General features: G+C 44.2%; 1 protein-coding gene across 1 annotated transcript in view; it reads left to right on the top strand.

Annotated features, from left to right (window-relative positions):
• The window catches only part of LOC106856978 (ATP-binding cassette sub-family A member 9-like), a 30,147-nt gene extending 7,521 nt beyond the window's left edge, over positions 1–22,626 (top strand). The window contains exons 7-39 of the mRNA XM_014882770.2: positions 272–413; positions 841–1,026; positions 1,557–1,689; positions 2,274–2,439; positions 3,732–3,790; positions 4,753–4,863; positions 5,278–5,453; positions 5,650–5,769; positions 7,460–7,598; positions 8,153–8,243; positions 8,820–8,959; positions 9,482–9,601; positions 10,320–10,479; positions 10,724–10,890; positions 11,312–11,439; positions 11,621–11,758; positions 13,627–13,740; positions 14,256–14,426; positions 14,543–14,656; positions 14,848–14,955; positions 15,522–15,590; positions 16,143–16,234; positions 17,724–17,844; positions 18,182–18,296; positions 18,555–18,646; positions 19,395–19,540; positions 20,078–20,153; positions 20,643–20,737; positions 21,330–21,449; positions 21,696–21,836; positions 22,005–22,084; positions 22,173–22,228; positions 22,354–22,626. Coding sequence (XP_014738256.2) covers positions 272–413; positions 841–1,026; positions 1,557–1,689; positions 2,274–2,439; positions 3,732–3,790; positions 4,753–4,863; positions 5,278–5,453; positions 5,650–5,769; positions 7,460–7,598; positions 8,153–8,243; positions 8,820–8,959; positions 9,482–9,601; positions 10,320–10,479; positions 10,724–10,890; positions 11,312–11,439; positions 11,621–11,758; positions 13,627–13,740; positions 14,256–14,426; positions 14,543–14,656; positions 14,848–14,955; positions 15,522–15,590; positions 16,143–16,234; positions 17,724–17,844; positions 18,182–18,296; positions 18,555–18,646; positions 19,395–19,540; positions 20,078–20,153; positions 20,643–20,737; positions 21,330–21,449; positions 21,696–21,836; positions 22,005–22,084; positions 22,173–22,228; positions 22,354–22,443 — 3,976 coding nt within the window. The 3' untranslated portion in view covers positions 22,444–22,626. The remainder of the gene's footprint in view (positions 1–271; positions 414–840; positions 1,027–1,556; positions 1,690–2,273; positions 2,440–3,731; positions 3,791–4,752; positions 4,864–5,277; positions 5,454–5,649; positions 5,770–7,459; positions 7,599–8,152; positions 8,244–8,819; positions 8,960–9,481; positions 9,602–10,319; positions 10,480–10,723; positions 10,891–11,311; positions 11,440–11,620; positions 11,759–13,626; positions 13,741–14,255; positions 14,427–14,542; positions 14,657–14,847; positions 14,956–15,521; positions 15,591–16,142; positions 16,235–17,723; positions 17,845–18,181; positions 18,297–18,554; positions 18,647–19,394; positions 19,541–20,077; positions 20,154–20,642; positions 20,738–21,329; positions 21,450–21,695; positions 21,837–22,004; positions 22,085–22,172; positions 22,229–22,353) is intronic.
• Positions 22,627–23,526: the final 900 nt, after the last annotated feature.

The following is a 23,526-nucleotide window of genomic DNA, read 5'->3' on the forward strand; positions in this document are numbered from 1 at the left end:
AGAGGGAGTGTCCATCCCTGGAGATATTCCAGACCCTCCTGGACACATTTCTGTGCCCTGTGCTCTTTTTTGAGCAGACACATCCATCCTCTGTGTCCCTTCCAACCTGACCCTCCCTGTGACTCTCTGATATTTGCCCCTGGCCAGTCTGGAAACTGTTAAACGGATGAAAATACAAAAGATTTGAATTCCTACCACTGTGCCACACTGGCTGTGTCGTGGTGAGTGTTGTCATGCCCAGGGACACAAATAACTGTGCCTTCCTTTGTAGGTTCTCCTGGAGTTTGCTGTACACTGTGTACATCTCCATCACAGCCAGCCTGCTGACCTGGGTCACCCTGAGTGCAGTTTTGAATCGCTCACACAGATTTTTGGAACTGTATTTTTTTTATTTCTTTTATGGCATGGCGTCTGTAAGTCTGCTTTTGTATTCTTATATGATGCACCTTTCTTTTTCATTTCCTAATTAAAATATTTGAAAGACTACAGAATTTTCTAGGGCTGGTATCATATGAGAAAGTAACAAAAATGCTCTACTGTGATTTATCGTTATTATTTGCAGGCTTTTATACCACTCCCATCACATTTTGGGAGATTTAAAATCAGAGTAAAGAGAGGTGTTGAAATGAGGTTTGGAGTGACTTGTTTGTCCCTATAAACCTGCCCTAAATCTCAGAGCTGTCTGCTAAACAAAGCCTTTTGCATCTGGAGGGAACAACTGAAACCTAGCTTGGTCTTTAATTTTGCTCCTATTTTCATGTTGGATTTTTTGTTGGTTGGTTTTTTTTTTAAATTGCAGCAGAAATGCATCCTGCTAACTACTGGTTCTCTCTGCTGCAGATTCACTTCACTTTCCTGCTCAGCTCGTTGCTAAAGCAGCCAAACATTTCCAGTTTTGTGGGATTTCTTCTTCACATCCTCTTTGGTGCGCTGGGCTTTTTGACGTTGTTTGAAAACCTGCCACGGGCTTTGGAATGGACTTTAAACCTCTTCAGTCCTTTTGCCTTCACAGCTGGCCTTGCAAAGGTATGTCCCTAATGAAACCAGTGCAGCACAAAAGCTCAGTGCCCAAAATTCTGCCAGAGAGCAGCAAAACCCACGATTTCCATCACCAGAACAACCCAGTCTTAAAACCCTCTGCTTCTAAAAAGAAAGCTCGTCTGTAAAAACTCAGTGCTAAATCGTGGTTGGGCACTCAAGTGCATCACAAATGTTACTGGAAGGAATTTAAATCTCTATAAAATGAGCAGTGGGGTTGTGGCTGCTGGGTACCAAGAGCTGCAGGAGCTGTGAGGGCTGGAAGTGCTGCCTTTGCCAGCAGCACGTGCATCCCTCTGCGGCTTCTGCATGCTTTGGATTTCAGCTTACTGAGGCATTTCTGGTGCTTGTGGTCGGAATTAACCCTTTGCCTCCTTAGGCACAGCGTCCTGGTCACGAGTCAATTGGGTTTTTAGTGAAAATGGCTGTGATGACACAGCAGTAGCTAGCACAGAGTATTTCTGCCTGAAGGAAATGTTGCATCTGAATTGTGCTTTTTTTTTTTTTTCCTCCCCTAGATGATAAAACTAGAAAAATATGGACCAGCATTTAGCCCAGAGTTGTACCCTTTTTATAACCTGTACCTCATCCTGAGCTTTGACAGTGTCTTGTATTTCCTGCTGGCCATCTACTTTGATAAGGTTTTGCCTGGTGAGTGAAAATATGAGGGGAAAGATGCAAACTTCATCGATTTTTCTTCTACAATCCCCTGCTTTGTAGGGAGAAAGTTCCCAAAGGGGTGGTGGGAGGAGAGAAAAGTGCAGTGAGGCACTGAGATCCTGCTCTGACAGCCCTGACCACTGGGGTTGGAAGGCTGCTGTAGGATTGATTTAGACCATTTTTGTACTAAAAAGTATTTAACTTATTAAATAAACAGTATTTTTCTACTTCTCTCAAAAAAAAAAAAAAATTCTCCAAACCAGTTAAAAAAAACCCAAAAACTGCTTAAATGTGTTTCCTAAAAAAAAAAAGCCATTCAAAAATTTCCTCCCAAATTCACCCTAAACCAAACCAAATAATTATTGGTGCCCAACGTGGGGTTTTTTGGAACCAAAGGGGTTGTAAAAACCTGCATGTACAGATATGGACGATTTGAATTGCAGAGTTTATCAATTCTTTCACTCTGCTGGGAGCTCAGTCCTGCAGCTGTCGGGGAGGGGGTGGCCGGGCTTTTATCAGAGTTGGCAGGTGAAGGTTTTGGGGTTGATATTTCACTTTCTGTGCCTCTGATTCAGGCAAGTACGGGGTGCCACATCCTCCTGCCTTCTTCCTGAGAGCCTCCTACTGGCTCAGGGGCAGCACACGGAGCGTGGGGCTGAGAGGGGGCGGCAGCCACGACCCCGTCCTGGGCTGTGACACCGAGCCAGTGCCACCAGACTTCCATGGCAAGGAGGCCATCAGGTAAGGAGCTGCTTTTGACATGGAAAAAAACAGCTCAGAATGGATTGTTTAGCTCTAGAGAGCACAGCCACCCTGCCCTGGCGAGTGTGAGGCTGGCAGCATGAAGATTAATAATAAGATTGCATGTATTATATAATGTATAGAATTATATCTTTATAGATAATTATATATTTTATATAATAATATAGAATAATATAGAATATAGACTATATAATATAGAATGTAGAATACATAATATATAATATATAATATATAATATATAATATATTATATATTGTATATTGCATGTTATATATTGTATATTATATACTATATATTATATGTTATATGTTATATGTTATATATAATATATATTAGATATAATACATAATACATAATATATTATCTATAATATGCATTTTTATATATAATTATATATTCTATGTTATATATTATATAAGATTATATAATATTATCATAACAAGGTGAATGCAAATGTGTGAAAGGCAGTGTTCAGTGTTTTAGTTTGAATATTTCTTTGATGTGGGGCGTCCTCCAGCTCCCTTCCCTGCTTCCCTCTCAGCAGTGAGTCTGTTCCCCTTCCCCATCATCTACAAATGTTACCCTTGTGTTTCAGCCTTCTGATTATTGACAAATTCTTTTTGCAGTTTCTCACACACTGTTCTCATAAATAATAAACGTTTTACATTCCTCTTTAGAAAAAAAAAAAGAATTAATGAACTGTTAATAAAACCTATAAAGTCAAAAAGTATTATCCCCACTGTCCAATCCATAATCATTATTAAAATTCTATAAATAAACATAAAACATAAATAAAGTAGTTCTTTTCCTACCTAATTCCTCAGAATCAGTAAGTGTGAGTGTTTGTGTCTGTACATGATTTAGGAGCATACAAGCACAGATTGTGCTGCAGAAAATTCTGCCCTGTCCATCCTTGCAGGGCTGGGTGGGCTCGTGGCTGGTGCTGCCTGCAGGTTATTCCCAGAAAGCCAACAGAAACCTGCCATTAAATCACTCCATTTAAAAATCCACATCTTATTCCCTAGATCCTCCTCCTTCCCTCACTAAATGTTCCTCGAGTTTATCTTTGAAACCTTTTAAAGAGCTTTTAGAAAAGTACAGCACCTTATCCTGCTTTTTAAAGGTACCAGAAATTAATTACATGCAGATTCCTTCTGCAGGGCCAGTTTGAGGAGGAGGTTGGGAAATATTCCTCCAAAAGTTAATTTGAGGCAGAGGAAACAGCCCCAGATTGTGATTCAATAAATAATGGCTTGCTTACTTTTCTTTAGACTAAACAATATTAAAAAAATATACAAGAAGAACAACCAGAGCATCGAAGCTTTAAAGGGTAAGGAGAGGCTTTGTAATTCTTTTATTCCTTTTTTCACTAGATAAAAACCCAAAGTGTTTTGAAATGTACTGGCTGTACTGAATTCTGCCTCTGGGCCTGTTAAATTCTGTTGTGCAATGGTTATTTCTACCGGGGTAAATTACTGGCAAATATCTACCAGGTTGTTATCTCCCTGTTCCCTCCAGGAAAATCCCTATTTAGTATTTTTTTTGCAACAGCAGAAATCTCCTTAAAAGCTGTGTTTTTGCAGTAATGAACCACTCTAGAAATCCCCTCTCAAACCTTCTTTTCAAAATGTAAACTATTTTGGGCAAATTCAGGATTTTATGGCCAAATCTGCTGTCCCTGCCCGAGCTGTGTTCTCCAAGCACTTGCCAATGCAAATATTTGACACAGTCATAGTAAAGTCATGGGGTATTTGTTAAGTGCCTCTGTTTAACAAAAACTCCAAGTGAAAATATCAAAAATGAAAAATACAAAACCATTAAGTATATCAATATGGCCTCGAAGGTCTATATTGAGGGGAAAAAAACCAAACAAACACCACCTGAACAACCCACAGGAAGACAAAGTATTTTTTAAAAAAGAAAAGGAGATAGCAAAGTGTGGCTGCTTTGAAATCAGTCCTGAGGTCTCACATGTTGGAAAAACTGTGGCTCTTCTCTTCCTCAGGACTCTTCTTGAGCCACATTAAAATAAAATGGTATGAACCTCATAGAAAAATGAAGTAAAAATTCTTTAAATAAAGAAGATTATACATTTATTCCCCCAATTCAATCAAGACATGATTCCTTACTAAGCTTTGGCCTAACTCCTGAAGACCCAACCTATGGTTTTGGATCAGGTTTCGCCTCTCAGCTTCTAAAGAAATGTCACTTCTGCCACCTGTGACAACAGCTACAGGTCCAAATCCTCTCCTCACCCACTTCCATCCAATTGTTGTCCTGTTTTTATTCCAGGTTTGTCCTTAAATATTTATGAAGGCCAGATCACTGCCCTGCTGGGTCACAGTGGATCTGGGAAAACTGCTCTGTTAAATGTGCTCAGTGGCTTTTCCAAGCCTTCAGCAGGTGAGATGATGGGCCTGGGAGCTGAAGAGGAGGAGATGTTTGGTTTTTTCAAGTGTAATGGGGAAATATGCAAAAAAACCCCCCAAGTTTTCCCTCAGTCATTTGTGCTGGGTTGTTGTCAGTGCAGATTTCTCCTTCAGCTCCAGGGATGGTGGATCCCTCATGTGTGCACCATGGTCACTTGTCCATCTGCATGACCTGGTGCTTTCCATGAGCTGCACACTTACAGGAAACGTGTTTTTATTTTTAAGGGAGGGGTTTTTTCTGTTCTGAAATATTTTTGAAAGCTGTTAAATCTTTGGGCTCTCCTGTTATTTTAGGTTTTTTTGTTTTTTGAATTTTTTTACTTCACACTTGAGAAAGATCCATGGTGCTGGAATTAATGTCAAATGTTTCACTCACCCCCCTGTGCAGGTTCTGCAATGATCTACAACTACAATGCTTCTGAAATGTGGGATGTGGAAGGAATGCAGGAAAAGGTTGGGATTTGCCCCCAAGTTAATTTGCATTTTGAAGCCTTAACAGTGAAGGAAAACCTGAGAATTTTTGCTCACATCAAAGGGATTCAGTGGAAGGAAGTGGATGAAGAGGTTGGTATGTGCTTCTCAGCCACTGACCTCTCTTTTTATGGCATTCTGGGCACTTTGTGCTTTATTTATAAATGTTTATTTATCTCCAAGTAAAGCCATTAAGAGTAGGTGAGTTTGAAATCTTGCAATGTTTGCAGCCACTCAGGAATTCCAACGTGCTTTGGAAATGTAACTTTTGTCTTGGTGTGTTCCCAAGGTGCAGAAAGTTCTCATCATGATGGACCTCGCTGATGTTCAGAATGTTTGTGCTGATGCCCTGAGTGGGGGACAAAAACGAAAACTCTCTCTTGGAATTGCAATTTTAGGGAACCCCCAGGTAGGGGCCGGTCGCGTTTACGCACACACAGCAGGTTTTGTTTGGGGGACACAGCTTTGCATTTTCACTTGGCACAGAGACTTCTGTGCTTTTCCAGGCTACCAATTCACTTGGCCTGGGGAACCTGGTGGAATCAGAGCCCTATTTTTAATGAGGAGGGTGGCAATATTGCAACAGGAGGAAGAGCAGTAAAAACGAGCGATACTTGGGTGTAGCTGGGGGGGGGGGTCTTTGGTAGATCCCAAAACTGCCAATTCCAGCCAGAGTCAGTGATCCTGCAAGGAACAGCTTTGCCTGGAGTCCCAGGCAGTTCTCAGCCACAAGGTACAAATGCAAGCCATGCCCAGAGTCAGGCTTTCAGCTCTTTTGTGAAATCAGGCTTGTAAGTACCTCTGAGCCAGCAGAGAAAGATGTGGGACACATATTGAGAAAATAAGAAAATTACAGCCTGGAAAATATTCCAGGCTGGAGCTTCTCAGCTCTGTTCCCAGCCCATGAGCTGCTCCAGCTCAAGGCCAGGGAGAATTTCTCCCAGGGTGATCATTTGGTCACAATAAAAAGGAATTAATCCCAAGAGAGAAGCCCTGTTGTGGTGTGTGCCCAGGCCCTGGCCATGGGGTGTCTTCTCTCTGAACCAATCTCCTTTTCTCTGCTCTGGGAGTTGCAGTCCTGCTATAAAACCAAGTGTGTTTGTGAATAAACTTGGCTCTTTCTTCCTGTCATGACAGACGCCCATGGAGCTGTGCATCTTATTTCTGCCTCACCTAAAGGGTTCAAACCCCTTCCCATGGCTACCAAGAGATGCAGTCGAGGAGATTCCACAGAATCTTCATTTCTTCTACGAAGGGGGTCCTGTCCAGCAAATCCAATGGGTGGGATTCTAAAGGGGCTTTTATAGCTTTAAAGGGTCTTGAATTTGGACCAGTAATATGAGGGATTCTATTACTAACCAATCTATGAAAGATTTTAGGAAAAAGAACCAATTATCTAAGAGAAAAATGGACCACTAGAATTACAGAAAGATGAAGCAGGGGTCTATAGAGGGGTGAGATGCTTCTTGGTATTAGTCATTCTAATTCATCAAGTTCTTATCTAAGGTATCATGTTCCACAGGGGCCTGTCTGTGGCCGTGGGAAGGGGTTTGAACCCTTTAAGTGAGGCAGAAATAAGATGCACAGCTCCATGGGCGTCTGTCATGACAGGAAGAAAGAGCCAAGTTTATTCACAAACACACTTGGTTTTATAGCAGGACTGCAACTCCCAGAGCAGAGAAAAGGAGATTGGTTCAGAGAGAAGACACCCCATGGCCAGGGCCTGGGCACACACCACAACAGGGCTTCTCTCTTGGGATTAATTCCTTTTTATTGTGACCAAATGATCACCCTGGGAGAAATTCTCCCTGGCCTTGAGCTGGAGCAGCTCATGGGCTGGGAACAGAGCTGAGAAGCTCCAGCCTGGAATATTTTCCAGGCTGTAATTTTCTTACTTTCTCAATATGGGTCCCACACCTGTCTTGGGGGTGTTTGCCCTTTCTCCAGCGATGGTCTCTGCTCCCTCCACACTCGGGGATGCTTTCTCCCCTCTGAGACCATCAGAAGCAGGCAATGAAGCCATGCAAGCATGGGACTGAGCCACGTGAGCACATCTGGGTCGCAGTGGGGAAGCTCTCACCTGGCTGTCCCCTCTGCAGGTGCTGCTCCTGGACGAGCCCACGGCCGGGCTGGATCCCTGCTCCAGGCACCACATCTGGAGCGCGCTGCGGGAGCGCCGCGCCGGGCGCGCCACGCTCTTCACCACCCAGTCCATGGAGGAGGCTGATGCTCAGGCTGGTGAGCCCAGACTGGCACCTTGAGGGGTGCAAACGAGGGGTTTTCAGGGCACAGCCCACCTCTGGGTCCAGCTGTGGCACGGCTGGTGCTCGCTGGGTGTGTTTTGTCTGATAGCGATCGCCCAAACCGAGCTGAGCAAATTTAAAATTGGGCTGATGTGTCCCTCCAAGGCTTTGGTCATGCTCCTCTCCAGCCTTCTTCAGGATAAAGCATTTCCACGTTATCTGGATTTGTCTCTATGTCAGTAAAATTTGGTTTGTTTTCCTGGATTTCGCTTGCCACAATTCCCATTTCCGTATTATTCCTGTGCTGCATGGGAAATTCTCCACGAGCCCACAAGAATGCTGAACTAAAAGAATTAACCACGATGTTGACGAGAAAACCATTGATTTAATTGTTGGGTTTTTTTAAAAAAAAACACCTTCAGGGCTGGCCTGGTTTTACTCCTCTCGATTTATTATTAAAATATCTTCTGAGTTCAGAAGGAGCAGAGTGAGGTCAGTCTGCTGCACTCTTGTAAATCCCCCTAAATCCTTTTATTCCCTCCTCCTTAGATCGGAAAGCTTTCCTCTCCTGTGGGAGATTACAGACTGTTGGCTCATCCCTCTACTTGAAGAGAAAGTGGGGCATTGGCTATCACTTAAGGTAAAACCTTTTGTTTTGGTCATCATTCTTTTTGTGAAAAGCTTCTTATTCTCATGAGTGTTTTCTTGTAGAATCTGTGTTTTTGTAGAGTTTATATAGACAGTCATAGAAATCCTGACAATTCATTTTAGAAGATCTTTAAGGCTGCCAAAATTTCCCTGCTTTGGACAGCAAGCTGCCTTTCTTTGGAGCCCAACCTTGAAAGCTCTGAGCACACAGCTAAAATGACTTTGCATCCTCCTTTGCAGCTGGAAGGGGACCAGAATGAGGTGATCTGTGGTGCCTAAAAGGGCTTTGATGCAAAGTTGTTTTTCTTAGGAGTTTGATTCCTGAGTTCTTGGTTTAGCAGCATTGTCCAGGATCATAATTCTTAACCTCAACCATTTTGGGCATGCATGGCAGAAACAGGGGCACTGCAGATGGCTGTAAAAATTCCCACTGGAATTCTGCCCAGTTTTGGAGCTTTCCCTATGGAAGAATCCCCACTGTCTCTGTACTTTTTTTTTTTCCTGCACGCTTTTTTGTTTTTCTTATTTAACATTATAATAATTTTTTATTTATTTTTTTTTTAAACAGGATGCACATAAATGACCTGTGTGACCCAGAGCTTGTGTCATCCGTGGTCAGACAGTACATCCCTGATGCTGTGCTCAAGGGACAGAAGAGGGATGAGCTCTGTTTTAGGCTGCCTCTGGAAAACACTGACAGCTTCCCAGGTAAGAAACCTGTCCCTGTGCCAGGGTTCTAAAGGGAAACCCTCTGGAAAAGCAGAAGTTAAAGTTACTGTGAAGGGAATAATTACATTCTTTGGTTCATAATGTGTGGTATTAGGAAGCTGCATAAGTATCAGTTTTACAGAAAGCCTTCAGTGCACATGCTAATATTAATAATGAGGATGAAAAAAAGAAAATCCACCAACTAATCTACAAACTCAAATCCACTGGTTTTACTCCTCTCAATTTATTATTAAAATGTCTGCTGAGTTCAGAAGGAGCAGAGTGAGGTCAGTCTGCTGCACTCTTGTAGATCCCCCTAAATCCTTTGTATTGATTTTTCTGTTTTCTGGATGGCCCATGAAAACCAAAAAAAACACTGAATTTTCTGCTAGTTACCTCTAAAAACCACAATGAATTTATGATGACTTTTAGGCCATGGGGATTAATGAATGCTGGAACATGCAGTGTTAATTGGCTGAGTTTGTGGTGCCTGGGCTGAGTCTGGTGGTTTCTCCCCTGCAGATCTGTTCAGCCACCTCGAGAGCAGCCTCTTGCAGGGAGTTGTTAATTATGAGGTGACCAGGACAACCCTGGAAGATGTTTTCCTGAAGCTGCAGGGTGAGGAAACCATTGATCCCCAAGGTAAAGCATTGACTCCCTTAAAGTTCCATCTAAACAAGTGTTTTAATTGAATAACTAATCAATTCCTGCTAAATGGGGAATATTGATGGGCCTAGAGTGGCAGTTGTATCCCACTTGCCTTCAGTGAGGAATATCATCTTGGAGAAGCCCAAATGATTCTGTCTTGGCTTCCCAAAGGTTTTCAAGCACAAGAATTAATTAAGGCTCTTGTTGGAAGGGTATTTACCTTTGAAGGGTTGTACAGCCCAGCCCAGGAGGTGAGAAGGGATAAAGTTTGCAGAAGGCATTTCCCAAGGCCAGTGAAGATCTTGGATGTGTTGCCACACCAGCCAGTCTGAATTCTGGTGTTTATAAATATAATATAAATTCTATTCTATCTATATCTATATCTATATCTATATCTATATCTATATCTATATCTATATCTATATCTATATCTATATCTATATCTATATCTATATCTATATCTATACCTATATAATATAAATTCTATTCAATAATAATAATAATGATATAAATTCTATTCAAGATAAATATTCTATTCTGGATGAATTATTGCCCCTTTTCTCTGCCCTTCTTACTTTTCTCTCTTAAAAAAAACCTGAAAAAAAAAAGTATCCCTCTGTTCAGAGCAGAAGATCCTTGATGATAGTTTGGGATTAAGAGGTGTCCTTTGGAGGCTCCTTGTGGGTGATGGTTTCTCATGGTGAACACACAGGAGATGGAGACCTCGAGGAGAGGGAGCAGAACCCCCCGGGGTTGTCCAAGCAGGGGATGCTGGCCATGAGTGGGATGATGCTCTGGAGGCAGCAGGTGTGTGCTGTGCTGAGAATTCGCCTGCTAAGACTCAAGCACGAAGGAAAATTCCTCAGGGGCGTGTAAGTACAGGAGCTCCCACCTACCCTGCAGCCCTGGAGCAGCTCAGGGGAGGCTTAAATAAGGCTGGAGATGTTTGGAACACAGGATTAGGTGGGAAATGTTTCAAAGCTGCAAAAATAGAGGCGGGCTGGACTCAGTGGGAGAGCTCTGGCTTGCTTAAGTTTAAAATTTCCCCCTTAAATCACACAATTACTTCTTGGTGGGTTTCCCCTGGCTTCACTTATGGTTTGTTCTTCCATCTAGATTGCTGTTATTTGGAGCATTTATCCTTCCACCACTGATGGTTTTAATGCTCTTTCATCTGTGGCACAACTCCAGCAGATGGGAAATCTCATCTAGCCCGTATTTTCTTCCCACGAAAGAGAAAATTCAAAATAGGTCTACAAACCTCCTCATCTTCAATGACACGGGTGAGAAACAGCATGTGAGGGTGTCTCACTTTCTGCATCAATGTGAATTTTCTTATAATTGACAGAGCAACCTTGCAAATGCCACAAATATATAAAGGAATGTGCATTGAGAGGTGTTTTGTTTGAACAAAAGCAAATGCAGCTCTAGTGATGGTAGAGATTATATGTAAAAGAGTAATGAACCAGGCAAGTTGAAAAAATAAAAAGCAATAAATAAACTAAGTTTGAAATATGTATTTTGTTTAACCAGTTTAAATAAATAGAAAAGATATAGGAAATATGTGTTTGCTTAGAATCTCAGCGTTTGGGGTTTTTAACATACCTCTGCTTTGCAAGTGGGAATTTGTTTATATGAATCTGTTTCTATTTAAAGAAAAAAACCCTCTAATGACTCTAATTTCTGTCCTTGACTTGATTTCAGGGTCAGAAATCGAGGACTTCATTGCTGCTTTGAAGACTCAAAACATAATCCCAGAAATGACTCTGGAGGAAAACATCACAAGCCTTCCAGATTATAATGGAGCTATCAAAATATCCCTGGAAGGCAAGGTGAGGGATATTTTTTCCTTGTTTCATCCTGTACATCAACAGGATTTCCTGAGAACTATTTAAATGAGAGAAATAAACACGCCAGAAAAGGGAGAAAACTTTTTTGCCATAATGAGCAGTTCCAATAGTGCTGCTCACACCTCTCAGGGACAATGAAAGCTTTTTGTTTTGGCATCCCCAGAGCCACCAGTTCACGCTCATGTGCAGCCCAGAGCCCATCAACTGCTTCCCAGTGCTGCTGAACATCCTCAGCAACACCTTCCTGCGGCTGCTCAATTCCACCGCGCGCATCCGCGCCTGGAGCCAGCTCTTCTACACGGTGAGGTCCTGCCCTGCTGGGCCAAACTTTACTGGGATGGGTGAGGTTGGGTCCTCTGGGGGCTCTTAGGCACCCAGCTTGTCGAGTTGTTTTCTTTTGTGAGCCAGGCAGGTCATAGTTGATATAAAGTTGTTTGTTGCAGAAGCGCGCCAGAGGCAAAAGCAAAGCAATGGCAAAAGCACATGGCATTAAAAGCAATGGCAAAATGCAATGGCAAAAAGCAATGGCAAAGCAATGGCAAAAGCAATGGCATAAAGCAATGGCAAAATGCAATGGTAAAATGCAATGGCACAAAGCAATGGCAAAAAGCAATGGCAAAATGCAATGGCAAAAGCAATGGCATAAAGCAATGGCAAAATGCAATGGCAAAAATCAATGGCATAAAGCAATGGCAAAAGCAATGGCAAAATGCAATGGCAAAAGCAATAGCAAAAGCAATAGCAAAAGCAATGGCAAAAGCAATGGCAAAAGCAATGGCAAAAAGCAATGGCAAAAGCAATGGCAAAAGCAATGGCAAAAAGCAATGGCAAAAGCAATGGCAAAAAGCAATGGCAAAAAGCAATGGCAAAATGCACCAGCTCTCCCTAATGCATGCTCTTTTATAGAAACTTCCCAACTAATTAAAACACAAACTCAAACCACTACTCCATAACCTATTAGAATTCTGGTTTCTTAGCACGCCAGGCCGTGTATAAACTACCTAATGGCCTGTCTTATTCTAACTGAAAAATTTAAGCAATATTCTTAACTCTAACTTTATTATGTCTGAAGCAAGGTTCTTGGAGCCTCCACAGAAACACTGGTATCTAGGATTATGTTTTTCAACCTTCACTAGAACATGTACTACTGCATCTGAGATCTTTACTCACTAAAAGCACTTAAAACTCATTCTACTTACTTACTTGCTTGCTTATACTAAAATTTATACCTCTACTTTATATGTGAGTGGCTTAACATTCTTCAATCCATCCAAAGGCTTTAATTCAATCCCTGCACTCTGATTGCTCTCTGAAGAATTCAGAGAAACTCCTGATTTACTGACTCCAACAGGGATGAGGGATGTACAGCCTGGAAACCTGGCTGGGGGAGCAGGTTCCAAGGGTTGAGGGCAGTGCTGCCATTGCTGGTGGTTCCTGGGGTATTTCATGGTGATTTTTCCTGCTGTGTCCAAGGGTTCTGTAGGGTTTTGGTACTGTAAGATATTTAATTTGTGCTGTTTGGAGAGAATTGGGATTGTTCTTGGAAAAGAGAAGTTTCATGGTGGCCTTCCAGCCTCAGATGGAACGATGGAGAGAGACTGTTTAAAGGGCCTGGAGTGACAGGACAAAGGGGAATGTCTTCCCACTGAGGCAGATTGGTTTAGATTGGGAATTAGGAGGGAATTGTTCCCTGGGAGGGTGGGGGGGCCCTGGCACAGAGCAGCTGTGGCTGCCCCTGGATCCCTGGCAGTGCCCAAAGCCAGGTTGGACAGGTCTTGGAGCCACCTGGGACAGTGGAAGATGTCCCTGCCATGGCAGGGGGTGCCATGAGATGATGAATGATGATCCTTAAGGTCCTTTCCAACCAGGCCATGCTGATGAATATGGTGAGAATACAGCAGTGATCTTTGCAAACCCCACCTTTCCTCAGCAACAAAATGTTGGTCTCCATCCTCAACAATTTACAGTAATCCAAATTCTGTCTGCTAGTTCTAGGATGCTAATTATCATTATGTTCTTCTTTTTGCCTTGTTGTCTGTTCTTAAACACAACTGATTTAGCATTAGTGCTCTTGCTCACTTGTATATATTCAACCATCTCATGAGCATCGAGCCAGCCAGATTTTCCCTGGGCAGCATCAATTATGGATGACTGAATTTCTCCCCACAGGTAGAAAATTCAGAGCTAAAGAACTACATTTTTTATGGCTTATTCACTTACCTGCTGATTTTGGCTGCTGGTTTGCCTCCTCTCTTTGCGATGAGCAGCGTGGAGGATTACAAGGTAAAGAGCACGAGCTGTGGCCGTACACAAGGAGTGAATGGGATGTAAAATGTCTGGAGAGCACCAGTGGGGAGGCACAGGGTGCTCGGAGAAACTGCTCCTGGATCCCTGGAAGTGTCCCAAGCCAGGTTGGACACTGGGGCTTGGAGCAGCCTGGGACAGTGGGAGGTGTCCCTGCCATGGCAGGGATGATCTTTAAGGTCCCTTCCAACCCAAATCACCCCGTGATCCTGTGATTTCTAGGTAGGATGATAGAAGAAAACCAGTCAGGTTAGCACCAAAGTGAACTTCTCTGCATCCCAGGGAACCAGCTGGGGCTCACAATCATTTGGATGCCAATAAAGCTTTTGAGGTCGGGATAATTTAATTTTTTTCCTTTCAGGAATTTTAAACAATGGTTGAACTAAGAATTGGAAGCGCTCAGAAAGGAGATGAAGGGAGGAGCAAGGGAATAGAGAAGGAGCAGGAATGACGTTTTAGACTCTCCCTTTTCTCATTTTTTGTCACTTTTGCAGCTCCAGGCTCGCTCCCAGCTGAGGCTGGCAGGGCTCTTCCCCTCAGCCTACTGGTGTGGGCAGGCTCTGCTGGACATCCCGTTCTTCTGGAGCCTCATGTGCCTCATGTTTGGGCTCCTGGTGCTCTTCACCCGCATCTGCCCCTTGGAGACCCGCGCTGTGCTGAGCCTGGTGAGCTCTGGGCCATTTCCTAGCAGGATTTGGCTTTCAAGAGTTTATTTGCAATAATAAACCTGCTCTGGGCACCTCCTTGTCACTGATGTCTGGCTCTGTCTCTCTCTCTCCAGCTCGTTTGCATCTTTGGTTATGGGATATCTCTTGTCCTCTTCGTTTATTTAATGGCCTTCAAGTTCCGCATGGGGCGAAGCAATCGTTACATTTGGTCTTTAATCTTCATTTTGGTGAGTGAGGAGCATCTTCACTCTGAAATTTTCATTTATACCTTGCCACTTGGGGGCTTTATTTCAAATTTACATCAATCCATTTCAATTTGTATCAATATTCAGCAGAATAACCTGACTCACTGACAAATAACTTGGTTTTTTAGCAACAATGCATGAATATTGGAAATAGTTTTTCTGCTTTATTCCAGGTGAATTATGCTGCTTTTATGAACAGTGACCATAATGAAGTTCTTTACTACGCCTGTATGCTGATTCCTGTGTTTCCACCTGTGGGCTGGATCATGTTTTCTGGACTAGTAAGCAGAACACATCCTACTAAATTCAATAATTATCCTAATGGTGCAAACTGGCAAAGCAAGAGGCACGTCCCAAATTCCCAGTCACAAAGAGAGAGTGGGAAAAGAAAACAGGAAAAGAAAAGTTCCAGGCTGTTGAGTGAGAGAAGAGGCCAAGATTTGACCTGTTAATCCTTTGTTTGGTCAGGATATTTTTGGTTAGTTTAGTCACACAGAGCTGTTACAGTGGCTGTATTTTGGCAGCAAGGGTGGCATGGGAGGGGAAAGGGATGGAGTGGGAAAACCAGGAAGGAGGAATGAGCTGGGAGAAGGCCAAAGAACTGTGAAAGGAGAAGCAATGATAGAAAAGGTCAAGTTAACCTGATTTGAGGCCTCTGAATTACTGTAGGCGAGGAAGCCATGACCCCTTGAGGCAGTGAGAACCAAAGAACAAAAGCCAGATAAATCTCCTTTATCCCATCCTGGAGGAAAGCCAAACATCCCTACCTGCCACACCTGCTCTGACCCTGCCCAGGGACACACCGTGCTGAGGAATTTTCTGATTGACTCATCTCCTTTTCTTCCAGAATTTCCTCATGTACAACGATCACACCATTTTTGAGACATGGAATTACATCTACATGCCTGTCCTTGCAGTAAGGAGGGATTTGGAGATGGTTGCTTGTGCAGGGATGGCTGTCACTGATGCACTGGGCTTGCACGGGGCTTGTAAACTCTCCCCATAAAGAAAGGATGGGTTCTGTAGTCAAAATTTCCCATTGAGTGTTGGCAGGCAAGGAAAATTCCAAGTAATCCTGGGCTTGTGCCTCATGTGGCCCTTGGATGCTGCAAAAATGGGGCAGGGGGTTTAGTGGAGCTCATGTAGAAGGCAGAGATATTATGAATAAACTGATCGTCCCAATGCTGCTTCTACAAAAGGAGGAGATGATCTCCCATCCCACAGGATGTCTGCTGGGGTGCAGGTGGATTATCTGGGCTAGAGCTGCTGTGAGAAATCAAGGTCTTTGCAAATAATCTGCATATCAGACAGGAATGGCTGCAAAGCATCCGTTGAGCTCCTTCCCCTCGCAGACCTTTCCAACAGCTGAAATTAATGAGATCGGTTACTGCACCCCTTTCTAATTAAAATTAGCAGAGTGTGTTGTTACCTTGTCTCCACACAAACCTAATTAATGTCTGGTTTGCAGCCCTACATCCACGGTGTGATTTTTGCTTTCCTCCTGCGCTGTTTGGAGATGAGATATGGAGAAGCAGTGCCGGGGTTTGACCCCATCTTCAGGTGTGTCCCAGGGATTCCCTGTGAGCCACAATTATCCCAGAATAATTTTGGAGCTGCACAGCCAGGCAGGGCACTGGCAGCAGGAGGGGAAAACGTGATATGTGAAAAATGTTTTTCAACATGTGGGTAAAGCTAGTATTTTTAATTTTTCTATGTCCTTGAGAGGACAAAAATTGTGATTTCAGCTGTTTTTTAAGGTTCATAGCTGAGATTTCAGGACATTTCCCCTACAAGGGGGCTAAATTATAGTTCCAAATTTAAACAGAAAAAAATTTAACTCCTTTTCAAAGGTGTCAGAATTGCTCCAAATAGGATGGAGGCTTTCCCTAAATCTTCATCAGGTCGGGGTTGTCTAAGTGCTCTCTGCTTAACTGTCACCAACAAGTGACCAACCACCTGGGTCACCTGGGAGAAGACTTATAAAAAAATATTTAATTATCAAACATTACCAAGTATAGGAGTTAAATGCCCAAATGGATTTGCAAACCTGCCACTTGTATTTTAATTCTCCTTGAGCAGATGATTGGCACGTGTGGAGCAGGGAACCAGTCAGTAATTAAAGATTAAGGAAAAGCTAAAACTGGCCTCTGTTTTCTCAGTCATGCCAGTGAAGTTGAGCTTTTCCTCCCCAGGAATAAACACTTGAGCAAACCTTGTCTGTGGAACAGCTCAGTGATCCTGGTGTGTCCCTTCCAACTCTGAGCCTGTGAGGGCAAAGAAATTCTGGGTTTTGTTGGCACTGCCCTGGGAAAAAAATTACAAACCTTTTTGGAAGTGATTCCTGTAAGAGCCTGACAGAGAGATGGAGACTTCAGGTTTTTTAAATTCTGTTTATTGCATAGACAAGGTTCCAGCAGTTGGGGGTGGTGGGTGAGCTTAGAGCTGCTGGCTATGGGCAAGCTGTGTGTCCTGAAGCCCCTCTAGTTCTGATTGCAATACATTATTTACTTTTCATTACAGAACATCTTAATAGATGACAACCAATAAACACCTTTACTATCACCTATAGCCTGTCTATCATAACTACTGACATCACCATATTCTTGTTACTATTTTCCAATTACAAAAAGTTAGTGTCTTTCAATTGAAGCTAAAAGTTGTTTTTCAGTTTTCTTGCAGTGAAAAAATCTGAGATCTCTTTTCTACTTGCAACATTGGCTTTCCTATTTGCCTGTGAATTTTTTTTTTTTTTGCTTAGTAAAAATATATTTTGTTTGAAGTAGATTTATCTTTTGCTCTAAGTCATAAAAGCCCCTTCCAACTCACTTGCTCTTTGCCTTCTAGTTACCCAGTAAGACTGGCTCAGCAATTCTTTACTTCTATATCAAAACTTACTCTCATTTCTATTCCTTTTTCAAATTCTACATTCCAAAATCTTTTCTGTTATATATATATATATATAGATATGTTTATCTGTAAAACCTTCCTGTCAAATCCTTATCCTCCCCAACAATCCCCAGTGGAAGCATCTCTCCTGCTCCTCCCCCAGGATCCAGCAGAGAAGAGGGGTCCCCCAGCAGAACAAGGAGCATCCTGGGGAGGAGCCCCCCGAGGTGCAGGCGGAGAGGGACAGGGTGCGGAGCGCGGTGACCTCGCTGCAGCAGGACGAGGTGAATCCAAACCCTCTGGATTGCTTTGCTTTTCATTCTCCATCGTTTTCATTCTCTCCTCTGCCTCTGCTTTCTTAGCTCATGAGCTCAGACCTGCTGTGATCTCACCCTCCAGCCCGCGGTCACCCTGGCACCACAAGGACTTTAGCTGGCACCATTATTTTTATTCCCGTTCTGCATATTTTCCTTCTTTTTTTTCCTCCCTCTGTTTCATGGCTTTTTAACTGAAAAATTTTCTCTTTTTCAAAGTCCTGCTTTGAAATGGTTTTAATGGTAAGAACAGATCAGCTGTCTCATGGAGTAGGAAAAGAATTTTTAGTTCCCTGTCTGTTCACAGGACTTGGTTGTTGTCAACGGTTTGCGCAAGGAATACGAAGTCAGGACAGCCACTTCCATCTTTAGGAAAAAGAAGAAACTTGCTGTCAGAAACCTCTCTTTTGGTGTTAAAAAAGGTTCAAGTATTTTGCTGCATTCCCTGTAATATGAATGACTAAAATCTAAAGGGAGGGTCTTATTTGGAGGCAATATTTTTGTTAGAATTTCCTTGTGGGCGATAAGACCTGACACTCTGGGCTCCTGCATTCAAAATTTTAATTTATGGGCATAAAACAACCCTTTGTCCAACTGTACTTTTAAATATTGCATAGAATACAGAGGAGAAGTCCCATTACCAATAAATATTATTAACAGTTGTTGCATATTTGTTCCAGGAGAAGTCTTAGGTCTGCTAGGACCCAACGGGGCTGGGAAAAGCACAACTCTAAACATGATTTCTGGAGGTGTAGCAGTGACTGCTGGGGAGGTAGGTGGCAGCTGCAGAGATCACCTTGAGGCCTTTAAAAATTAAAGATGTGATAAGGCAAGCCAGCAACATCTCTCTACAACCAGGGGATTTATGGATGTTTATATTTACTGGATATTTACAGAACTGAGAAGAAAGTATTGATTTATGCCAAGCATAAATTCTAGTGTTCATCAAAGTCAGTGTTACAGATTTAAGAGTTTGAGCAACAGGAAATCTTCAGCTGGCATTGGAAACCCATTGTGAAATGTCACAAGCCCTGTAAGAATTGTTGACATCTGAAAAACCCCAAAAATAACACTCTCCATAAACAGCCTTGCAAAACCAGGAAATTGAAAACGAATGTGAGCAATGTTGGGCCAGTAACAATCCATCACTTAATTACGTGCAGAATGATTACTGGCATGTGCTGGGGTGACACTGGGAGAGGGGAAATGCCATTGCTCTTACAGATTTGGGACTGAAGGTTGGAAATAGGAAAGTATTACCAGGAAAAGACAGGCTGATGCTGGTAATATTAGCCAAGGTGGAAAGGCAGATGGAGCAGGATCACCCTGGAGCCACACAGGCACCACTCACAAGTGGCTACTGACCACACAACTGCTTGGCTTGGCCAGTTGGGCAGGGCTTGGGGCAAGCTGGGCTGGTGGAAGCTGTCCCTGCCCGTGGCAGGAGTGGGATGGGATGAGCTCTAAGATGCCCAAGCAGGCTGTGACTGTGTGACCCCACTGCCTGTGTGTCTGTGCAGGTGCTGCTCAGGGGTGGGGATGGAGCCCTGGGCTGGTGCCCACAGCAGGACCCACTCTGGCCACACCTGACAGTGCTGCAGCACCTGGAGGCCTTCACTGCCATCAGGGGGATGAGGGAAGAGGATGCTGCTCTTGCCATCAGCTGGTAGGGTCTCATGATCTCGTCTGTTGGTTCTCCCTCCCTCCAGAGGTAGGGAGGCTTCCAGCCCAATCACTCTGTGATTTTATAGGGTGGGGAAGGGTATCTGTTAGCAAAGTTAGCTTGTGTGGTTAAGAGACAACATCTTCAGTGCCTCTCACCTTAGATAGGTGGCTTCTCCTGATGAGGTTTTGTATTTTATACTATTCTCAGTCTATGCTGTTTTATACTGCTCTCAGTCCCTTGCCAATGAAGATTGTAGCTCAATTTTACCTGGGAAAATTCAGGGAAAAATCAAAAAACAAACTTGTCCCAGTTCATGGCCAGTTGCATGAGTAACTCACTTGTCTCATTAGCTGCACTTCCTGCCTTGAATTTCTGCAAAAATTCCTTAATTTATCATTCAAGTTAGGAGCTGAATCACCAAGCAACCCAAGGTGATGGATCTCAACCCAACCGTGTCAGTGTCTGGTTCCTCAGCACCCCTGACCACAGAGGGTGCTCTGTGGTCATTTGGGGCTTTTCCTTTTCCATTCCCCACAGCATAGGAAGGGCCTTGGATCTCCTGAAGCATTTCAAGACCCCATCCAGGAGTTTATCTGCTGGAGAAGCCAGGAAGGTACTGTTGGATTTGTCTTCACTAATTAACCAAACCCTGCTCGCTCTTTCTTGGCCGTGGTGCAGAGGAAACCTTCAGTGGGTTCCTGGCATCACTCACTTTCATCAACACCTTTTGAATCCAGCCTGGCAGGATTCCCTCCCTCCTCTTCACCCTCTTTTCCCACTCTCCTGCACTGTGTTTTTAATGAGTGCTAACCACAAATTGGATTTACAATCACCTCTTCACGCCCCACCACCTACATCTGCCAGTAAATGGGATGGAAAGCCACTTGCACATCTTTGGCAGGCTCAGAAGTTCTGGAGAAATCTGATTTTGAGAGAATAAAACGTTAACTGAGAGCACCTGAAGTGGGATTTTTTTTAAAATCCCTGTTCCTCTTGCACTTTGAAATCAAGAGCTTCACCTTTGAAAAATTCACAGGGATTAAGGTTCACCAGTTTTGCAGGTGAGTAAAGGAGCCCTGACCTCATGTTGTTCCCATTCCAGCTGTCCTTTGCTCTGAGCATCCTGGGAGAGCCAGCAGTGATGCTTTGGGATGAGCCCTCCGTGAGCATGGACCCCAAAGGGCAGCGCTGCATGTGGTGAGCAGCCCTGGCATGGGAATGGTGGCAGAGATGGGAATTTGGGACAGGTCTAACGGGATGGGACTCACCCTCCCCATTGCAGGAGCTCTTGGGCAGGCTGAGGTTCTGCCCTGGTGACAAAGTAGATCTGTCCTTTCCTTTTTTCCTAATGCCCAGGGGATGGGGAGAACTTGCTGAGCTCCTCACTCAGCTGGCAGCCAGCCCTGTAATATAATGGTCATTAATACATCCCAAAAAAACCTTAGTATGCAGCAGCTGAACCCATGCATTTGGTACAAAAGACACAAATTTCTGTTTTCTTCAGAGCAACAGAAAAAAATGGTAGAAAGTTCTCCCTTTAGTCATTTAGTGCTGGTGTTTGCTGTAGCTTTTCGTCACTAATTTACACCATCAGAGCAAAATTTGGAAGGATGCTGACAAATTGCAACAAAGCAGTGGCATCCAGGTCATCTTTAAACGAGAAAACTAAATTTTTTTAAATAGTTGTTGGCTTTTTAATAACTTTTAAAAGTTTCTAGAGAGGGAGACACGGAGCAGGAAGTTTCCTGTGGCTATTCCCAGGAGGTGACTGTGATCCCTGTGTTCCCAGGAAGATGATTCAGGCCTCCATGAAGAGCCAGGAGAGGGCAGCTGTCCTGTGCACGCAGTCCCTGCAGGAGGTGGCAGCCATGTGTGACCGTGTGGCCATCCTGGTGTCCGGCCGGCTCCGGTGGGCACTGGGACCAGGGGGTTTGCTCTAGGGGGTTGTTTTGGGGTTTTTTTTTTTTTTTTTAATTCTTAATCCAATGGAAAACACTGGTTTGGATGATCCCACGTGTGTTTTTTTCCGCTGTGTTTGTCACACTGAGGAGGTAGCACGGTGAAAAGGGGATGTGCAGCTACTCCTCAGCTCCCTCAAGGCATTGATTTGTTTGCTGGTTATGGTGGTTTCAGCAACGTTGTCACCCCTCTGCAGGTACATCGGTTCCCTGGAGGATCTCAAAAGTAAGTTTGGCACGAGTTATCACCTGGAACTCAAAATGGCAGAGGCGGGGCAAAGCGAGGCTGTCCACAGCGAAATCCTGAACCTCTTCCCCCACGCAGCTCGGCAGGAAAGGTCAGTGTCCCTGGGCTGCCCACAGCCCGGATTTGGGCTGGGATGCTCTTTTCCTCCTCCTGACATTGCTCAGTGATTTACCTGAAGCACAGTTATCCTACAAACCCTCCCCAAACCGCAATACTGAGTCACAAGATGAAGAATTCAATTTTTTTCTTACTTTTCCAGGACTTCTTCCTTGCTCACCTACAAGATTCCAGTGGCAGATGCACTACCTCTGTCCAGGTCTTTCTCCAGGCTAGAAGCAGGTAAAAGGAAACGATTAAATAAGGAAACAGCATCCAAATTGTTGATGTGGATTTGGTTTTTAAGGATGTTTTCTCCACCCCTCCGCAGCTAAACGGAATTTCAAGCTTGAGGAGTACAGCTTGTCACTCAACACTTTGCACCAGGTAGGCTGATGCAGGAGCTGCAGGTTGGGAAGTGCCTGTGGAAAAGGAAAAAATAACCTGTGACCAGCACAAATGCAGCCAGTCCATGGCAATGACGGGGTGGTTTCCACTGTGTCCCATTGCAGGTGTTTGTAGACCTCACCAGGGATGCAGAGGAGCAGGACCTGGAGGTGGCATCCAACGGGGCTGTGGAGCAGAGACCCCTTCACCCCTGAGTCTTGGAGCCACAGTGGGGAATATTCCATGTATTTCATCAGTGTCACTGAGAGCTGATCAGCTGCAGCCCCAGGTTCCCCACGTCACAGCACACACAGCCCTGCAGGTGTCCTGCCTCACAGAGAAAAAAAAAAAAAAAAGAGTTATTATTTTAATAAATAAAGCCTTTATCCTTTCACAAATTGCTGCCTGATGCTCATCTGTGCCCCTGCTCAGACTGCCTGGTGGAGATTGGAATTCCTGATCCCGAGGCTGTGGCTGGCAAAGGGGGCTCAGAGCCTGGAGAGAACCCAGGGAAGGCTCTGACACCTGGCTCATCCATGGAGGACTCAGGACTCAGCAGTGGCTGGATAAATATAATGAAAACTGGCAGCTCTTACATCATCATCTATAAAACCCAGTTATCATTTAGAGTCAAAATAAGCTGTGCTTTGACCCAAAACAGTGCTGAAGCAGGGCTTTGGTCATTGGGAAGAGAGGGGGGCTCTTCACCAGCACCACCCCTGTGGGTGTCTGGGAGGGATGGGGAGCTGGGGACAAGTACCAGCACCCTGACCCTGGCTGAGCAGATCAGCATCTCCTCTTGGATATCTGCCAGAGCTAGAGTTAAAAGTAAAATTAAAAAAAAAAAAACTAAATAAAACAGGAATTCTCTGCATTCAGGAGTTTCCCCTTGTTCCCTGTTGCTCTGTCCCCCAGCACTTTCTGTCAAAGGCTGGGCTGGACCCACTGGAGGCCAGGGCAGTGCCATCCCCTGGGATGGGCACAGCAGCACAGCCCTCAGCCATGGCCTGGGGCAGTGCCATCCCCTGGGATGGGCACAGCAGCACTGCCCTCAGCTCGCCCTGAGCTGCTGAGGTTTTCCTGCAGGTTTTTGCAGATGCTTGGTGCAGGCAGGGATGTGGGCCAGCAGGTACCAGCAGGTGGCTGCCGTGGCTCACGGATGGAGAAGTCCCAGAGCAGCCACCCACACCCTGAGTTCTGCTTTGCACGTGGATCTCCCAACATCAGGGCTCTGCCAAGGAGCTGGGCAGGAAGGAAACTCAGATTCACTGCCTGGGACCTGGCATCTGCACCTCTTC

Source organism: Sturnus vulgaris, chromosome 20 (assembly GCF_052056855.1).
Source record: "Sturnus vulgaris isolate bStuVul1 chromosome 20, bStuVul1.hap1, whole genome shotgun sequence".
Taxonomy (NCBI): domain Eukaryota; kingdom Metazoa; phylum Chordata; class Aves; order Passeriformes; family Sturnidae; genus Sturnus; species Sturnus vulgaris.